Genomic DNA, 16,558 nt, shown 5'->3' with positions numbered 1-16,558 from the left:
AGAAACCGGCTTGGGCTTCCCAGGCCGAAGGGTAGGAAGAGTCTGGATGCGACGCCATCGGAGCTATAGCGAGTCGTAAAAGCGTGTGGCGATGCCAGGCCCTGACCGTACTGTTGACCGGTCGGGTCTTGAAAAAAGAAAGCGGCGGGTTGTTGGCACCAACAGGTCCTAAACGCTGGAAAGGCGTGGTCCTCGGTGGAGGGCCTGAGTATTCTTTATGTGTGATATATATCTGACGGAAACGTGATCCGGCCCATATATGCGAGGGGATGGGAAACAAATCGAAGAGGATGCCTCGAAATAAATACCAACCCCCCTGCGATACTTAGGACAAGTCTCCATCGCTACTAATGACCTCAACACACACAAAATAATCCCTGTCGAGGGTAGTGCGCGAAGTGAGGCGGAATGACACATTCTTCACCGTAGGTAAGGCGAACGGGGCCGGCATCGAGGTTGCTGGAAAAGGAAAACCGCGGCACGCATCAGGCCACGGGGGGTGGGATAGGTCGCAGAAACTCGCAAACGCCCGTCGAATGGGGAGGAGAGGAGAGATTCCACAGCACAGAAGGTGCCCCAGCCTGATGGTCCATGTCTTTTCTCCCAAGCCATGCATCGCAAGAGATCGGGCGAGGCGCTGGGCTTGGTTGGAGGTCCTTGGAACTGCCCCCTCACAACCCCCCACCACCACACACTGAATCACGAGACATTGACAGTACAGACGTCGCTTTCACAGCCACACCGATGACCGGAAACACCCAGAAAAACAGAAGGATGGAAACCAGAACAAGGGGTTTCTTGCAAGCACCAGGTGGTGGGGGCCGGCACCCGCCGCTTGAGATGGGTGGGAAAGCGGAGGGTGGTCCGGAGTACCCTCACGGTCCTCGGTGTGGGACAGTCGCATGGATAGCACTCTAGCTCTTGAGGCGGGCTGCGCACCACAAAGGCTCCAACAGAGAACAATCCTGAATGGGATAACGGGAATATCCTCTGTCCAGCCGAGCCGCCAACATTACGCACGTCTTCGGCTCGCCTTGGTGGGGGATCATCTGGCGGGGCGCACTCAGGGACCTGCAGCCAAGACTCCAAGCTCGATGCAACAGAAGCATGCAGGAATTGTAAGTTGATGGCACTATCCGGTCGAGCTTCGATCCTCATCAGCCTTGCCAGTGGTGGGACTTGCGTGGCAGATGCTCGGGAGGGTAGGACGAGCCTCGTCCGCGGACAAAGCAAGGCCACGTCGCGTTAATCTAGCCCGGCGGACGGGGGGCGCCGGCCGGAGAGTCTTTGTCAGTCAAGCAGGCATGTGTAAATCAGTAATCCACCTGTCTCTTCACGAACAGCCCAGGCAACTTCTGCCCCAACTTCAAGCAAAGAGAGCATCCGGGTGCTCGCACCGACAGGGACCGAGCAACGCCGGACTGGGACGGATAGGGGTGGAATCCACAAGCGAGAATCCAGCTAGCCGTTCCTACCGCGCGTTATCGACCTAACCGATGGACAAGCGGCATGGGATGGGTACGAATTGCGGCGGCGCGGCCGGTCGCCTTCTCTGAGATCGGTGCGGCTGAAGAAGGTCGCGCGGTACGGCAAAGTCCTTGGTGCCGCGTCCAGGACAGCAAGGCCCTGGTTACCATTTGTCACGTAATTGGTTCGCCAGGTCCCAGGCTGCCTGACAATTTTCGGTGAGCGGAAGTGAAGACCGTCCCGATTGCCCACACCTCGTCTCATGGTCTGGTTGTGATTCGTCAATGCCGGCAGCCGCAGCGGATGAAACGTCTTCCATCTGCGGCAAGCAATCATTGGTGTAGTCGTAACGAGATACCGACATGTTAAAGAGCGCGATTGTTACGCCGATGCCGTCTTGGATGTGACTTGCGCCCGAACTGCGCCCCAAAACCCATAGATCGGTTTTGGTGAGAGGCTCGGAGAAGCACGGGAGAAGGGAAAAGCAAGGCTTCTTGCTGACGTTCGTCTGATGAAACCGAACCTGCTCGCCAACCTCGATTGTACATAGGTACATCGATCCTTGTATATGTGGCCGAGAGGCCCGATTACCATATCGGGTACCGACTTGCCGTCTTAGCCTGCCCGCGCCCGGCACATTCACCACAGTGGCCTGAGCCGCCGCCCAGATCCCCAAGGCATACTCGGGGGCTCCACTATCTCCTGCGGCGGGTGGTGCAAGTGTTCACATCGCGACTTGATCATGTTTCCAGGAGCGGTCTCATGCGTTGCCATCAGTTGTATTCGGCTCAGGGCCCTGCACTCAAAAATCCCGCGGTTTAAACCCAAGGGCAGAACACCCCATGAGCAATCTGATATGATCCGAACGAATGGCAAACCTGGCTGGAACAAACGTGAATAAGCAACGGCGAACCAAAATCCCATGAAAAAGGCAAACAGCACAAGCAAATGGGTGGTTGACAGTTGACAAGGCAACGCTCACTAGCGAGCCACCATTTGCTAAAGTCCTACAGGGCAGGGCAAGTGGCTTGACAATTGGCTCAGGAGGCTGAATCCTTACGCAGATGCAAGTGGATCGGCAGCCCACAAGGGACTTGATGGATGCAAGTCAAGTCGGCTGTATTTTCTTGCTATTCATGTTCATTAGGGGTGGTAAACGCGTGCCCCTAACCCAGCCGGCTCCCGGACCCCCTTCCCTCCCACAGGAGACCGTTACCCATACAGAATACCGAAGCATACTCCATTGTTACCTACCATACTGCCTTGCCACCCCCGGTTCCCACCACCGCACCGCTTTGGGCCGTGTGGTTTCATCGCCGCCGAGAACTAGACTTCGTCTTCAAGGAACTTATACGCGAACTTGAAGTCAGCCTTCCTCCGGTTCATCCTGCTCCACGTTAGCCATTGTCGCACGATACATCCCCCCCCCCCCCCCCCCCCCCCGCCTCCAACTGGTCAGACTCACCAGGTGCTCTCGTAGTCGAAGAAGCGATATGTCCCCTGCTCGAATTCCTCTGTGATGGACTTGGGTTCCTCGTGCCTCTGGAACCATGTTTGGTACTGCTTGTGAAACCTCCAGCTTTGGTCCTTTAGCGCCCGCGCAGCGAGGAACTGCTGATGCGTGTCTTGCTTGTAGTAGAACACGTAGAAAAGCGTATCCGGGTCGATCTTGGTGTATAGCCGAGGGTCGTCGAATATGGGTAGCGGCTCCCGCGGAAATCGGCTATGAGAATGGAACTTCACATCTGGCTGGTAATTCCGTGGTGGCTCGGCGTCCAAAATCCCAGGCTTGTTCGCTTCCGATGCGACCTGCATACGATGGGCCGCGGGCGCATTCATCGGCGCAAGTCGCTTCTTTGTGACCTCGAATGACTCGACAAGGTCTTGCAACGACGCAGGGAGATGGTAGATCGACTCTTCTTCTTCCTCGGCCTCTTCGATCGGCCTGATGCCATTGGCTGCACCGTTTGTCTGCGCCGCTACACAACGTCGAATTAGTACCTTCATTGGGTAACACGTCCAGCGGCGTCCGTTCAAACCTTTTACCACTTCGACGGAGGGTGCCTGCGCCACCGCCTTCCCCTTCGCCTTGTGTGACTGAGCCGCCATCGCCAACCCACTCCCAGGCGCCATGGCCATGCCAGGCGCCTTTTCTTGTGATACCGGCTGTATAGATGCAACGCTTGGGGAGTTTGCTGCGCTCGCCCTCGCCTGTGCTTGTAATGGTGCGCCGCTAATGCTGGGTGTTGTCGAGGGCGGTGGGGGTAGTGGGGCAATTCCGACGTTGTTTGCCGCCGCCGCCGCCGCGCTCGCATACTTCAAGCCCTCCCCTGCGAGCCTCGGCGGGGCTACCGCAGGCTTCATACCAGCATTGGCCGAGGATCCGTTGCTGAGGGTCGGTAGCGGCGTGCTGTGATGCACCGTCGCGAGCGTCGGGAGTGGTGATTTGAGTTGCGTCGACGGCCGCCGAATAGCCGTCCCTGCCACTGCATCGACCGCCGTCCGCTGCTTCCCCGGGGGCGCACTTGGCTTCGTCTCGGCCTCGGGCATCACATCGTCCTGTATCGACTGGGTGTCTTGTGAGGATACCCTATCGTTCTCCTGGTTCATGCCGTACTGGTCTTCCTCGTCTTCCAGGTTGAGGTCGTCGTACATGGTCTCGTCCTCCATGAAATCATCGTTCATCCCGTCCGTGACGTAATACTTGATGTTTTCCCCCAGCTCATTCACCTGGTCGGTGTCGACGCCTCCATTCTCGAGCGAGCGCCTGATTAGTTCGAGTTTCCCTTGGTGCCATTTATGCCGTTCGATGATGCGTTCAATCTCGGCTATGCGCTCCGCCTTTGCCGCATGGCCTTTCCCTTTCTTCATCGTTGCCTGTATTGATTCGCATTCAGCTTCGAGGGTCTCGATCTGCTGCTCCAGCTCGTCGACCATGTTGCCCAGGAAGTCGCCCGCGTCCAGTTTGGCCTGCTCCCTAGGGTCAAGCTTGGCGGCGGCGGATAACCCCTCCTTCGAATATGCCTTGGTCTTCATGGCTTTCTCGACAGCCTTAAACTTCTCCATTTGCTATAGATAATACCGGTAAGCCTGATGCTGGCTGGCCCAAAGCGGCGCCGATTGGGATACAAACCGTCTCGATCAGCCGTCGCTGCTCCAGAAGCGGAGCTTTGTCTTTGATGTCATTGCTGGCGGCCCATGTTTTGATCTGATCGCGCAGCCTCTGCAGTTTTTTGATCTCGCGCTTGAGCTGGTCTTCTAGTTTTTCCTTTTGTGCCTGGTTCGTGGACTGCTCGATCTTCTCGTAGATGGCTTCGAATTCGGCGACGCCTTCGGCCACCTTTTTGAAGCACTTGTCCACTTCCTGTTGTAGTTTTCGCGCCGCCATTTCGTCGGTAAAGTTCCGTGGCCCGGAGATCGATATCGAAGGCAAAATTCGTCGGATGGCACTCGCTCTCTGGCGCGGTCAAGAGCCCGGCGGCTGGGTATCGCGATCGTGTGGAGGCAGGGGAGCCTGCAGGAGCGATGTTCAATGTTAGGTAATCCCGATTCGGTCGAATTTGAGGGAAGTCGGTCGGGCGCACCACTCACCCACGGAGAGAAAGCACCTATTTAGTTCAGCGACAGCGAACAGGCTTGGCCAAAGTAGGCGGGCGACTGTTGGGTGGCCTCGTTTGCGGTTTGGCCGTCGATTGTGAGTTGCTGAAACAGACCCTCTGCAGGTCGCAAATCAAAGAAGCTGATTAGGCAGGTCGACCCAGCCAGACACCCGCGGCTGGGCGCGTGAAGTTGGCACAGTAGCCCCTTAGCGGCACTGTTAAATGGGACGGGCGAAGTACCTCTACATATCTTCAAAACTTGATGACTTAAAACGCCAGAAAGTATTTGCATTATCGATAGCTTTATCTAGATGAGAATTTACTTTTATTTACACTACAAACATTCGTTTGTGTAAAAGCTCGGGCTGTACTTCACCCTCCTATCTAGGATGTTGCTGAAGAACTCTTTTGGACCTGCTCTCAAGCATCTTTCCACTCAGAACGGAAGCAGCTGAAGGCATACGACCCGCTTTTCCTTCCACACACAGAGAGAGAGCCAGATGGGGCACCCAAATCCGGATTCAATATTTAACCTCGTTCAAGTTAGGCAGTTAGCCTCAAGCTTTTGATTCCCAGGGCGCCGGGTCAGGACAGGGTATCTCCGGGCATGTCTTTGAATTTATTACAGAGGGCCACCTACCTTATGCTATCCTCTTGGCCCTTGTGGGGAACCCGGGGAAGTTTGCTTGCCGTAGGAGTCACCCGTTGCATTGCCGACTAATCACTCTCTGAATGAGCTCCTAATTCCATCCGTAGCATCATTCTGTCCATAACTGGGCGAACTAACAGCCAGAAAAATGAAAGGTGCGTATTCCACTTGTAGTGTCAGTAAGCCGTGCGTGATGGGTTTTTGACGAAATGCTTCCAGCTATACTTCAACGGGTCCTGTCGGCCTCGGTCACGGTGGACCAGGAGGTTGTATCCAAGATAGGAAAAGGCGTGCTTGTGCTCGCAGCTATGGCGCCCGGTGATACTGAGAAGGAAGCCGAATCTTTAGCGGCGAAGGTGCTGAAGCTGAAGTTATGGGACGATGCATCTGGAGGTCGTGTAGGATCCCACTCGCAATTCACACTTTGTCCCGGGCCCGCTCTGATGAATCGATATTAGTGGAAGAAAAATGTCCAGGACATAGACGGCGAAGTCCTATGCGGTGAGGTGTTTAGCTCGATACCACGCGGCGGGAAAAGGCTCTAACTGTTGCTCGCAGTGTCTCAATTCACGCTTCTCGCGTCGACGAAAAAGGGCAACAAGCCAGACTTTCACGGCGCAATGGGTGGGGAGGATGCTAAGAAACTGTACGAGTACTTCTACAGCAAAGTTCAGGCGGGGTATGCGGTCGAAAAGGTCAAGAATGGCGTGTTTCAGGCCATGATGCAGGTTGCTTTGGTCAACGATGGACCGGTTGGGCCCCCCATCTCCTTCTGGATTATGTTAGTCTGGCTGCTGACTCCAAAGAGGTGACACTCGAGATATCGGCACAACCGAAGCCAGAAAAAGATAAGCAAAAGACGACAGCCGCCGAGCCATCAGCTTGACAGCGAGGCGGCAGCAAACTCACACCGAACGCCTCCATTCTGGCTCAAGCAGAGCCAAGGGAGGGGGTTCGGCATCGTGGGTAGTCCTCTGGTTGCTACCTACTTTAAGCACGAAATGGAAGAGGTACCTGGTATCTAAAAGCCGGAGGGTACCTCAGCACCTCATGGACAAAAAAAGCCGAACTCCAAGTGCAGATGTCGGCAATGGAAACTTCGAGTCCTCAGCTGGAGGAATATAACGAACGTCATCCTGAAGCCCAGAGGAACTCTATTTGCTCCATTTACTTTACTTTTACCCTCTTTCTTTCATTTGACTTAGTTTTCTCGATTTCTTTTCATTTGTTCTTTTTGCTTGATTTCTTGCTTTCCTTTCGAGTTCAGCTTTTTTTGGCCAGAGGGTGCTCAGGTTGAGCAAGGCTGCTCCTCTCTGGTCCGTACCTGATATTCGTGGGGTGGTTGGCTGAAATCCCTCCCTTCAATATCCAGATGACATACTGTATCGACACAGTATAGATTAGATGGAATCGTCCAGGCCTGTGCACACCGCTTACCCGAATCGGTCCATGTCAGGGCCCCGCGGGCCCGACCGCGTGCCCCTCATGCAAGTCGCCAGCCCCACCATATCGAAGGTTCACGAAACGTCCCTGCCTCAGACTTGCATGTTTGGGGGTTTCGAAGCTGCGACCTGGAGAAGAGACCACGGACTCTGCTCTGTTGGCCCTTTTTTGCATTTCTTGTGTCATCTACTATTTTGAGCACCCGAGGAAACAGGCTTACCACCGACCTCCAGCAGAGGAACAAACAACTAACCGAAATCGTCAAACAAAGTAACCTTGGGTAAGTGTGTTCTTGGGCAGCTTTCGCCCGCTGAACGGCGCAGACTTCGGTTCCCGCCATTTCCCCATCTCATTTTGCCGTCCCAGATTCTAACGTTGTGATCGCGCCGTAGTTGCAAGGCACCATCATTCAATCGTCATCATGAGCACTGACGAGACGAAGACGGCTCGCAGCCGCGTATTCTTCGACATCACCATCGGCGGGCAGTCCGCCGGTCGTGTGACGTTCGAGCTGTTCAACGACGTCGTTCCCAAGACGGCCGAGAACTTCCGTGCCCTATGCACTGGCGAGAAGGGCGTCGGCAAGGCCGGCAAGCCGTTGCACTTCAAGGGCTCAGGCTTCCACCGCGTCATCAAGCAGTTCATGATCCAGGGCGGTGACTTCACTGCTGGCAATGGCACGGGCGGCGAGTCCATCTATGGTGCCAAGTTCGCCGACGAAAACTTCGAGCTGAAGCATGACCGTCCTTTCCTTTTGTCCATGGCCAATGCCGGTCCTGGTGAGTAGCATCGAGTTTTGTGATCTTCGCTGGGGAGGAGTCGGAATGCTAACCGTTGCTGGGGTCCTCTTGTAGGGACCAATGGCTCCCAATTCTTCGTCACCACAGTTGCTACCCCTCATCTCGACAGCAAGCACGTCGTGTTCGGCGAAGTCCTCAGCGGCAAGTCCGTCGTGCGCCAAATCGAGAACCTCCGAACCCAGAGCGACAAGCCGATCAAGGATGCGGTTATTGCTGACTGCGGCGAACTGTCGGCGTCTGAAGCCATTGCCGCCGATACCAGGGCTCCTGACGCCTACGGCGACGAATACGAAGATTTCCCCGAGGACCAGACAACAGGTGACGAAGTCCTTTCCGCCTCCAAGATCCTCAAGATCGCGACCGACTGCAAGGATTTCGGCAACAAGGCCTTCAAGGCCGGCGACTTCAGTATTGCCCTCGACAAGTATCAAAAGGGCCTGCGATACCTAAACGAGGACCCCGACTTGGATAATGAACCCGCCGAGACGAAGGAGAAATTCGACGCACTGCGTATGAGCCTGAATAGCAATGCTGCGCTGATGAATCTCAAGCTCGGCGCGTGGGACGAAACTGTCCGGGCCGCGGAGAGTGCGCTTGCCGTCTCGAAGATCTCGGACAAGGACAAGGCCAAAGTACTCTATCGTCGGGGCTTCGCTCTTGTGCGGCTCAAGGACGAGGAAGCCGCGCTCGAGAGCCTTGAAGAGGCAAAAAAGCTCGCGCCGGAGGATGCGGCCATCAATGCCGAATTGAGCACTGTGAAGAAGGCCGCTGCGGCTAGACTGGCCAAGGAGAAGGCTGCCTACTCGAAGTTCTTCAGCTAATGGGGCAAAGGCTCTCTCTGGTCGGATCTCAAATGCTAGGGTCCAGAAGCAAGCATACCCATCATGGACCACATCTTAGTACTACCGAGCCGTAAGCCAAGCATCATATCATCTCCAAATCCCATCGGTAATAGGACTATTGTGATGGGAACAAATATTGATGTGCTGAGATTAGTGACCTCCCAGCCGCTCAATACGGTGGCCATGTGAATTCGCTAACTTCAATGCCAAAGCCAAGAGAAGCCAAACTCTACAAGACAGGGTCAGTTTCATCACACCGTAAAGCTCGATGTCCATTGGCCTGTGTCGATCGTGTATATATATATCCCCAAGTACATATCATTATGAATATGTTAACTTGAACCCTGCGTATGGGCTCGCGCCACCGTCTCGACCTGCCTTGGTTCCGGCAGCCCCACGGGACCCTTCTCATGCTCCCTCTCCCTATCCCTATCCCTCTCCTTTTGCCTTTCTCTTTCCCTTTCCTTCTCCCGCTCCCTCTCCCTTATCCTCTCCCAACCCTTGCTCTCTTTCGCGTGTTCCTGGTCCCCCTCTCGGTCACGTTCCCCCTCCCTATTCGGGACAACAACAGAGGCCGACGCCGTGGCATGTTGTTGTCCCGGCGCCGAGAGAGTCTCGGGCGACGTAGTCCGCGTCTTGCGGATGAAGCCGCTGAGGAGCTTCCGCGGGTGGATACCGCTGCGCAGGCTGCGCACCGTCCCGCCGCCGTTGCCCCCGTTGCCGCCCTGAGCGGCCGGCGCCTCGCTGTTGTTGTTGTTCCGCGGAAGTTGGCGCAGCGAACCGGTGGCGCTCAGCTCGCGGCTGAAGCTGCCGTGCCGCGCGTCCCGGCTGATGCTGATCGTCCCGAACGGAGGCGCGTCCATCTCGCTGCCCGACGAGCCCGGCGCGCGATCCTCGTTCTCGGCCCACGCAGCCGTGCCGCCGCCGCCGTAGGCGGATAGGGTCAGCATGTCGCCGATGCTGATGCGATCCATCACGTCGGAGAGGGTGGCCTGGTCGTCTGCCGGCTGGCTGGCCGTATCGGCGACCCGAAGCGCCTCGATGCGGGTGAGGCAATCCTCTGCGCGCTGGTGGAGGCCGATGCAGAGGTTGTGGAAGTTGAGCAGGTCGCCGCTGTAGAGTTGGGACTCGCTGGCTGAGGCTCGGTGGGCGTCTGCCCAGAGTTTGACGAGGGCGGCGAAGTAGCGGCCCTGGTCGACGAGGTAAGGGAGGGAAGGGAACCCTTCGCGCGCCAATGGCGAGAGGCGGCCCAGGATGGTAATAGGCGTGGAGTAGGACGGCGGCAGCGGGGCCTTGGTGCGCTCTACCGGGATGGCGCATACTTCGTCGAGAAAGTCCTTGAAAGATTGCCTTTGCGCAGTCAAGAAGCGGTTCATGGGCTCCATCCAGGTCTCCTTCTTGCCGATGGTTGACAGGTTGGCGAGCGCTTGCAAGGACTTGGCGATGAGTGTCAAGGTACGTTGGGCGCGCGGCCGGGGGTGGTCGCGCAGTAGGCCAAACAGTTTCGGGTTTAAGATTGCGGGACAGAGGAAGCGGAGAAAAAGGAACCCTGAGACAGATGTGTAGGTGACGGTGCGAAGGAAGTCGCCGTAGCGGTCCTCGGCGACTGCTCGGATGTACTTCAAGATATGCCTCAGTTCAGGAGGTAGACGGGCGGTGGACGACACAATGCAGTCCCAGATATCCGTGGTGAACTGAACAAGGTGGCTCCAGTGCTGTTGAATGTCCTCGCCGTGATGTACTTTGCTCGGGTCCACTTCGCAACAGTAGTCGCTCTCGTTGATCTCTTGGATTCTATCCGCGAGCGTGTCGATCAAATATTCCTTGCCCAAACGGCGCATGTAAAATTCCAGAGCTTGTGTCAGCAGTGAGTTGCCCCTGAACAGCAGATTGGCCTCGCCCTGGAGCGACTTGCCCAGGTCGCGCACGACCTGTTCTCTGTCGACGGCAGATTCGATCGAGTCGTTTGACTTGAGACGGCCGCTGAATCTGCCCTTCTTTTTGGGTGTCTGGTTTCCGATCCCGTCGATCTCTTCCTCGACCATGTTCATGAGCCATTCGTTGGCACTCCCTGAAACCTGAAAGATGTTGACAAAGATCTCGGCAAGCCGGCGTAGACTTCCAGGCAGCGCCTCGGTGATCTGAGCTATCAGCCCGGAGCTAAAGCGGTGCAAGAGCTCCGAGATGGGCTGATAGTTCCGTTGGAGAAGAACCACGAACTCCTCGTGGTGGACCTTGATAAGCATGGAGCCGATGGACTGTTGGCCGTCGTCGTGAATCTGGAGCCATTGCTCATGATCCTTCCCGTAGTCGAGTTGATGCAGAGGTATTTCGACAGAACCGCACAGCACTTCTGTCGTATTAACTGCCCTTGCTAGTCCCAATGTGGCTTGAATTTGGTGGCTGAGCCTCTCCATACTGCCGTCGGCCCTCTTCAGTAGGACCGACAAATCGGGGAAGGAGGCCGGAAGGTCGGTAAACACGCAATCCTCGCGCCAGAAAGGATTTTTGGTGTCCATTTTGGTCGTTGTCCTCGCCCGCACCTCCCCATCAAGAATGACCTCGGCTAAGTAATTGCCAATGATTGAGTCAACTTCAGCGCCTTTCCCGTGGCGGTCTCCGTGACGGTCTCCATGAGCCACTTCGGCGACCCCAGTTTTGCTGCGTAATTTGGCTTCAGTGACCCTGATAGATATTGTCTTTTCCACCCTAAACGTCTCTCCCGCCGGTTCCTGCTGGAATTCCGTCACTTCACAAACGCGCCCTCCGTTGGCAAGGTCCATGTTGTAGACGTCCGGGATCGTGAAGGCGCGTAACAGTACGAACCAGACCTCGAGGAGCACTCTTGTCTCTAGGGCTATATACACCGGCCTGAAGATGGAGAGCTGTGTCGATGTGGACGAGTAGCTGGGGAAAATGGCTAGGCAGTAATCTTCGTCCAAGACAGACTTGTCGAGCTGTTGGATGGCGGATCTCGCGAGCTGCGAGAGCTCAATCACAGAGAGAACCGTCACGTCGTTCTCCGTCATGATTTTCAGCTCGCCATTGTCGTGCAGAATGCAAGACACTCGCCTCCAGCATGTTTGGGAAGACCGCAGGTCACGGGTCGACGGCCGCCTGACAATGGCGCGCGGGGAGATGGCAGCCCCCTTGTCCCAAAGCAAGACCTTGCCCACTTTGATTATGGCCGTTTCCCGAAGAGCCGAGGACGAGGCGCGGCGCTTCATCTCCATCCTTGCGGGTGCGCCGACGGCAGCATTGCTAGGGCGCCCGGGTTGTGGTTTTGTGCCGGACGGTCGCAACTGCTGCCAACAAAGCAGCGCGGCAAGCCAGAGGTCGAGCTCATCAGCCACTAGTGGCCGCAGGAAGTGCGCCACGCCAAGCTGAACACTGGCAACTTCAAGGCATGGGATACCCCCGTCCGGGTGCTCCACGGGAACCACCCGGCAACCTCTAAGGTCAGGAATGAGCGTAGCGTGGAACGGGCCGCTGTCGCCGGCGTCAAACATCAGACTGCCCCTCTCCTCTTCGATATAGCACATGCCGCCGACCCACGGCCCGCCAACTTCCTTCTGGTATTCGACCTCGCCGCGCATCCTCCCGCACAGGTTTTTCATCAGAATGAGGACCTTGTTCGCATCGGCCGTCGGAATTGGAAGAGGGAGCGAGTCAACGGAGGGCGGGAGGGACGAGAGAGGGGAACTCGGTCGTGACGACGGCCGCTTGGTCAAACGACTCCTTGGGCCAGACGATTTCTTGTCCTTGGACGACGGCATGGCAAGGGGCGGCTGCAGGTCGGCGTGTTTATACGACTCGAAGGGTGACTGAAAAGATGACAGTTTCATGTCGTCGGTGACGGAGAAGGAGGCCGCTGACGAGAACGAACCCATCCTGTTACGCGTCTCCGGAGTCGGGGCGAGCTGCTGGCGGAACGCACCATCCATGGTGTGGGTTCTCGGTCTGAAGGAGTTCGACCGGAGAGGGGGGCTCGTGGAAGCGCTGTCGAAGGAACCGGGGAAGGCGTCATGGAACACGACACCCTGACGCCTGGCCGGCAGGCCGGCGCCAGCAGTGGGGATGGTCCTAGGAGAGGTCTGCGGCGACACAGAACCAAAACCGCGGGGCACCTGCGACGCATCGCTTCCAGCCCCGTCCAGGCCGTTAAACGCGGACTCGATAGGCTCGGGGGTTACTGCCCTCACTGTCTGCCGAAAGGCCCCCCGCAAAGCGGCGGCTGAGGGTCTCTCCATGTCCCGTGGCGATGGCACCTCGGAGAGTGGAGGAAGTACCGAGGTGCGTGCCGGGCGCTCTGGCAGAGGAGGAGCGATGGCGCCATGGGGACTACTCCCGAGGGAATAAGATCTCCCTTCCATGACGACCGGGAGCGGGCTCGTCGGCCTCCTTTCTCGAGGCATGCACTAGGGATAGAGGGGCGACGACGACGTCTGCGGTGGCGTCGACGGCTAAGGCGGCGATGGCCCGTTGAGGGGATCGAGACCATAAGACGGCACACATGCGCGCTGCGTCCGCGGGTTCTTTTTTCCTCGTCTCTTGACCTCGCCCCCGCTGGTCAGGGCCGTGATCCCACTCGAATGTCCAGTATTATACGCGGCCACCCCAGCGCAACCATAGCAACACGAACCGGGGCGACAAGTCGACGGTCAACGGGCGGGTTGCGACTCGCAAATTTATTGTGGGTTTTGTGACGGGCGCGGTCAGATGATTGATGGTTTTGCAGATGCTACCGAGTGTCGTGAGCAGTGTTGCGGCGCGGGTGGTCGGTATTGGGGCCCTGCATCGTCCAGCGGCGTCCCAGTGTCAGCAGATGACGGGATGACGGGATGACGAGATGGGATGTTCTGCGTTGGTGAATCGCGACGATCCAAACCCGGGGGATCGACGGGACGGGGCAGCGCGGTCGCAAACCCGCAATTGGAAAGACGAGCCAGCCAAAGACGGGGCCGTGAGGAAACCGATGGGTTGTCACTTTGTCCACCAGGTTCACCAGCACGGTCTTCCTCTCCTGCTGGCTGCTGCAGCCCTCCACAGCAACCAACGGTCAGGTTCCGCAGGATGCAAGCCAAGGGAGCAGTTATTATTATTAATTAGCGAGGGTCTTTGTTGCAGTGCTAACCCCAGCTCGGGTCTGGCACGGCGGTGCACTGGGGGAACTGTTGGGTCCACCCGAGAGTGGCGTGGGCGCTCACTATCTTTCTGGTCGATCTTGGCTGTCTGCGGGTAACGAACCCTTGGAGGAGCATTGTCTTGCAGCTGTCGAATTCGGGATTCGTCCGATCGGGGTCGCCCAGGCACTGAATGTTGGGGATGGAGACTGGGACTTGTAATTGTAGTGTCGCTCCAAGTAATCTGTACGAAGCATCCATACCTGTTCAAACATCCATGGATCCCAGCACTGACAGGGAATTTTGGTGGAAGAACCTGCTCCGAATATCAAGAAGATCCACGCTAATAAGATGATGGCTTCCAGGTTTGCGGGGTTGGAGGGGCCCTTGTCGGTCTATCTCATGCGATAACCCTAACCCTTTACTTGATCCCCAATCCACCTCTCTTTCCAAGGCCTGAACTGCTTCTCACTTCCTCTTGTATGTATGCGGTATATGCGTCAAGGTAACCACCTACCTACTTTACTTGAAGACCTCTCTTCCCCATGGACTTCGAGCCCTTATTAGAACCCTTCTCCCGCCAAAATAGTCCTCCCACCACCATACCACAAGGTCCCGCATCGGGCCTCCAGACCCCGTTCTTGGCCGACAACCCACTCTCCGATGAACTGGCCGTCTTTAACCTCCCAGACCTCATCCTCAAGCCACTTGTTAACCTCCTCGATGGTCTGGATCCATCTCTCACGCTGCTCGGGTGTCTCGTGGTCCTCCTGGGTGAGATAGCGTCCCAGCGTGATGTGTGCGCTGGGGACTACATAACGCGAGCCGATGGGGACGCTTTCCGAAGCCATGTTAAAGACATCTCGCCGCAGGTGGTGGTACGTGTAGTGGTCGCCCTCCGTCCCTGTACTATTGTCCTGGCCGGACGGCACGGCGGCTGGCGACACTTCCTCCTCCCCGGACGCTGGCAGGAACGACACGGCCACGGCTGATAGGTCGTATGAGATCACGGGTTTCACGAGCCGCGAACGCCGTGTAAATGTAAGCCCTGTCAGGGCAGGAATTGCCGGGCGCATTGACGACACCAAGTCTGCGATCCCCTGGGCCGTCTGCGAGTGGGCGATCTCGAGGGTTGTCAAGTGCATACGGTGTGGGGGCATGAGCCAGAGATCTGGTCGCCGAAATGTCAGTTTCTCCCGAGCCCGTTGAATTTCGGAGCATGGTGAAATGCCTTACTCGGCGCTGCCTTTTGCAGGAGCGTCTGGAGATGACACGCCAACTTCACGACATGGTTCGGGGGTCTTGCCCAGAACACGAGGCAGTGTCGGGGGTCCTGGAACCCGGGCTCTACGTCGGGCCTCTCCAGTCGCAAGAGAATGGGGTCAATGTTCAACTCGTTGAAGTCGGGGGACAGAAACTTCTCCCGCTGCTGCGCATTCCGTATCGTACGATGAGTAGCATAAAGCAACTGGATCTTGGCCTAGGGTGAGGGTTCAATATCAGCATCGAATCAAGCCAAAACATGAGTAGCACTACGCGTTATCGGAGCCCGGTCTCTTCCTGATGCCCCCAAAGCCGCTATGTGTGGCAATACGACCAGGACTCCCGCTCACCCCTAGTCTCGACACATCGCGAGCCAATCTCGGTCGCAGCGCCTAACGACATCCGCCCTCTAGGGCAGGGGGTTATCCCGACGCCGATTTCCTTGTACATCCACGCCGAGCACGTCCTTAGTCTCCCCTCCCTGCTATCAACGCCATACCTCCCACCTCGCCGGCTTTCTTCGTCCCGGCGTCCATGGGATAGTAGGACTTACCGGGGAGCCATAGCAGGCGCTGATGAGGGCGTCGTACGGGTTGTCTCCCGGCTTGATGTCGACCCCGGAAAGATCCTCAAACTTGTTTCCAACATCAGCTAGAGGCAGCGCCATCTTGTTCCCCTACTTCTTCGAAGGATATAAGCCAAAGCGTGGACTGGTGGTAGAAAAGTCGCAGTCGTTTCTTGTCCCCTCAGGTTTCGTATTCCCGGCGTGCGGCTGAGGAGTCAACAGCAAGGGCCTGGGGCCAACCAACCAGCCACGGCGCGCGCCCCCACGGGGTAGTGAGCCACAGGAGGCGCCTGGAGCCACAAAAGGGGGTCCTTCTTGGCAACCAACCTCAACGTCGAACAAGACGTCGCCCGTGGATGTTGAGATAGCAGCACCATTCTCCTCAGCCTTCCTCCGACCGCCGCCAACTGAACTATTGTCTCAGTTACGGTATCCTTTCGTTGGTCCGTTTCCCAAACAAGACACTCCATCTTTTATATCCAACACGTGAGATGTTCGAGGAGGCGGAGGCAGGGCCGTGGCGGCCCGGGGCCTGCATGGAAACTTCGTCAGGGGGCGCGGGTGGCTTCCTCTCCGTATTCGGAATTTGTACGATGGTCACTGTCCGCGAGGCCGACAGCGCAGCACGGCAATGCCGTTACTGTATCCTTTGACTGCTTCTGCCCTGACCAGTTGTTTATTGTTGCCTTCCTTCTCTGACTAAAACTGGGTATCTAGATTTCCCTGCAGCAAACCAACAGCTGTCAGCCACACAGACCCAAAGAAGGCTGAACAAGGGGTAGGAGAACCACTGGTACTGAATACGCC

General features: G+C 56.9%; 5 protein-coding genes across 5 annotated transcripts; 2 read left to right on the top strand and 3 right to left on the bottom strand.

Moving 5' to 3' along the window:
- Nucleotides 1-2,560: 2,560 nt before the first annotated feature.
- On the bottom strand, nt 2,561-5,176 carry B0H64DRAFT_402288 (Not1 N-terminal domain, CCR4-Not complex component-domain-containing protein). Its single transcript, XM_062804220.1, has 4 exons — nt 4,601-5,176; nt 3,507-4,536; nt 2,933-3,446; nt 2,561-2,854 (listed from the first exon to the last, which is right to left on the bottom strand). The coding sequence occupies exons 1-4, from the start codon at nt 4,853-4,855 to the stop codon at nt 2,794-2,796; spliced, it is 1,860 nt and encodes a 619-aa protein (XP_062658489.1). The 5' UTR covers nt 4,856-5,176; the 3' UTR covers nt 2,561-2,793.
- Nucleotides 5,177-5,924: 748 nt separating this feature from the next.
- Nucleotides 5,925-6,601, top strand: B0H64DRAFT_325220 (D-Tyr tRNAtyr deacylase-like domain-containing protein; the record flags this gene model as incomplete). Its single annotated transcript, XM_062800689.1, has 4 exons — nt 5,925-6,113; nt 6,174-6,216; nt 6,274-6,467; nt 6,524-6,601. The coding sequence occupies 4 exons, from the start codon at nt 5,925-5,927 to the stop codon at nt 6,599-6,601; spliced, it is 504 nt and encodes a 167-aa protein (XP_062658488.1).
- Nucleotides 6,602-7,579: 978 nt separating this feature from the next.
- B0H64DRAFT_418653 (cyclophilin-like domain-containing protein) lies at nt 7,580-8,779 on the top strand (the record flags this gene model as incomplete). Its single annotated transcript, XM_062805330.1, has 2 exons — nt 7,580-7,937; nt 8,013-8,779. The coding sequence occupies 2 exons, from the start codon at nt 7,580-7,582 to the stop codon at nt 8,777-8,779; spliced, it is 1,125 nt and encodes a 374-aa protein (XP_062658487.1).
- Nucleotides 8,780-9,132: 353 nt separating this feature from the next.
- Nucleotides 9,133-13,136, bottom strand: B0H64DRAFT_325931 (uncharacterized protein; the record flags this gene model as incomplete). Its single annotated transcript, XM_062800717.1, has 3 exons — nt 9,133-11,170; nt 11,627-12,997; nt 13,090-13,136. The coding sequence occupies 3 exons, from the start codon at nt 13,134-13,136 to the stop codon at nt 9,133-9,135; spliced, it is 3,456 nt and encodes a 1,151-aa protein (XP_062658486.1).
- A 1,117-nt stretch (nt 13,137-14,253) lies between these two features.
- Nucleotides 14,254-15,995, bottom strand: B0H64DRAFT_199292 (RNA ligase/cyclic nucleotide phosphodiesterase). The gene is made up of 3 exons (XM_062799222.1): nt 15,740-15,995; nt 15,160-15,403; nt 14,254-15,094 (listed from the first exon to the last, which is right to left on the bottom strand). The coding sequence occupies exons 1-3, from the start codon at nt 15,851-15,853 to the stop codon at nt 14,487-14,489; spliced, it is 966 nt and encodes a 321-aa protein (XP_062658485.1). The 5' UTR covers nt 15,854-15,995; the 3' UTR covers nt 14,254-14,486.
- Nucleotides 15,996-16,558: the final 563 nt, after the last annotated feature.

The sequence above is a fragment of the Chaetomium fimeti genome, assembly GCF_033439085.1.
Source record: "Chaetomium fimeti strain CBS 168.71 chromosome Unknown B0H64scaffold_5, whole genome shotgun sequence".
Lineage (NCBI taxonomy): Eukaryota > Fungi > Ascomycota > Sordariomycetes > Sordariales > Chaetomiaceae > Chaetomium > Chaetomium fimeti.
The sequence above is the reverse complement of the archived record's forward strand: the minus strand, read 5'-3'. Positions and strand labels throughout refer to the sequence as shown.

Excerpts from the sequence above, each read along its gene's own strand:
- B0H64DRAFT_402288 (XM_062804220.1), bottom strand. The coding sequence starts at position 4,855 with ATGGCGGCGCGAAAACTACAACAGGAAGTGGACAAGTGCTTCAAAAAG. Across the intron at positions 4,537-4,600 it reads AGCGACGGCTGATCGAGACG|CAAATGGAGAAGTTTAAGGC; the intron begins GTTTGTATCCCA and ends TATTATCTATAG. Across the intron at positions 3,447-3,506 it reads CTCCGTCGAAGTGGTAAAAG|CGGCGCAGACAAACGGTGCA; the intron begins GTTTGAACGGAC and ends GACGTTGTGTAG.
- B0H64DRAFT_199292 (XM_062799222.1), bottom strand. The coding sequence starts at position 15,853 with ATGGCGCTGCCTCTAGCTGATGTTGGAAACAAGTTTGAGGATCTTTCC. Across the intron at positions 15,404-15,739 it reads GCGCCTGCTATGGCTCCCCG|GCCAAGATCCAGTTGCTTTA; the intron begins GTAAGTCCTACT and ends CCCTCACCCTAG. Across the intron at positions 15,095-15,159 it reads CCTGCAAAAGGCAGCGCCGA|ATCTCTGGCTCATGCCCCCA; the intron begins GTAAGGCATTTC and ends TTCGGCGACCAG.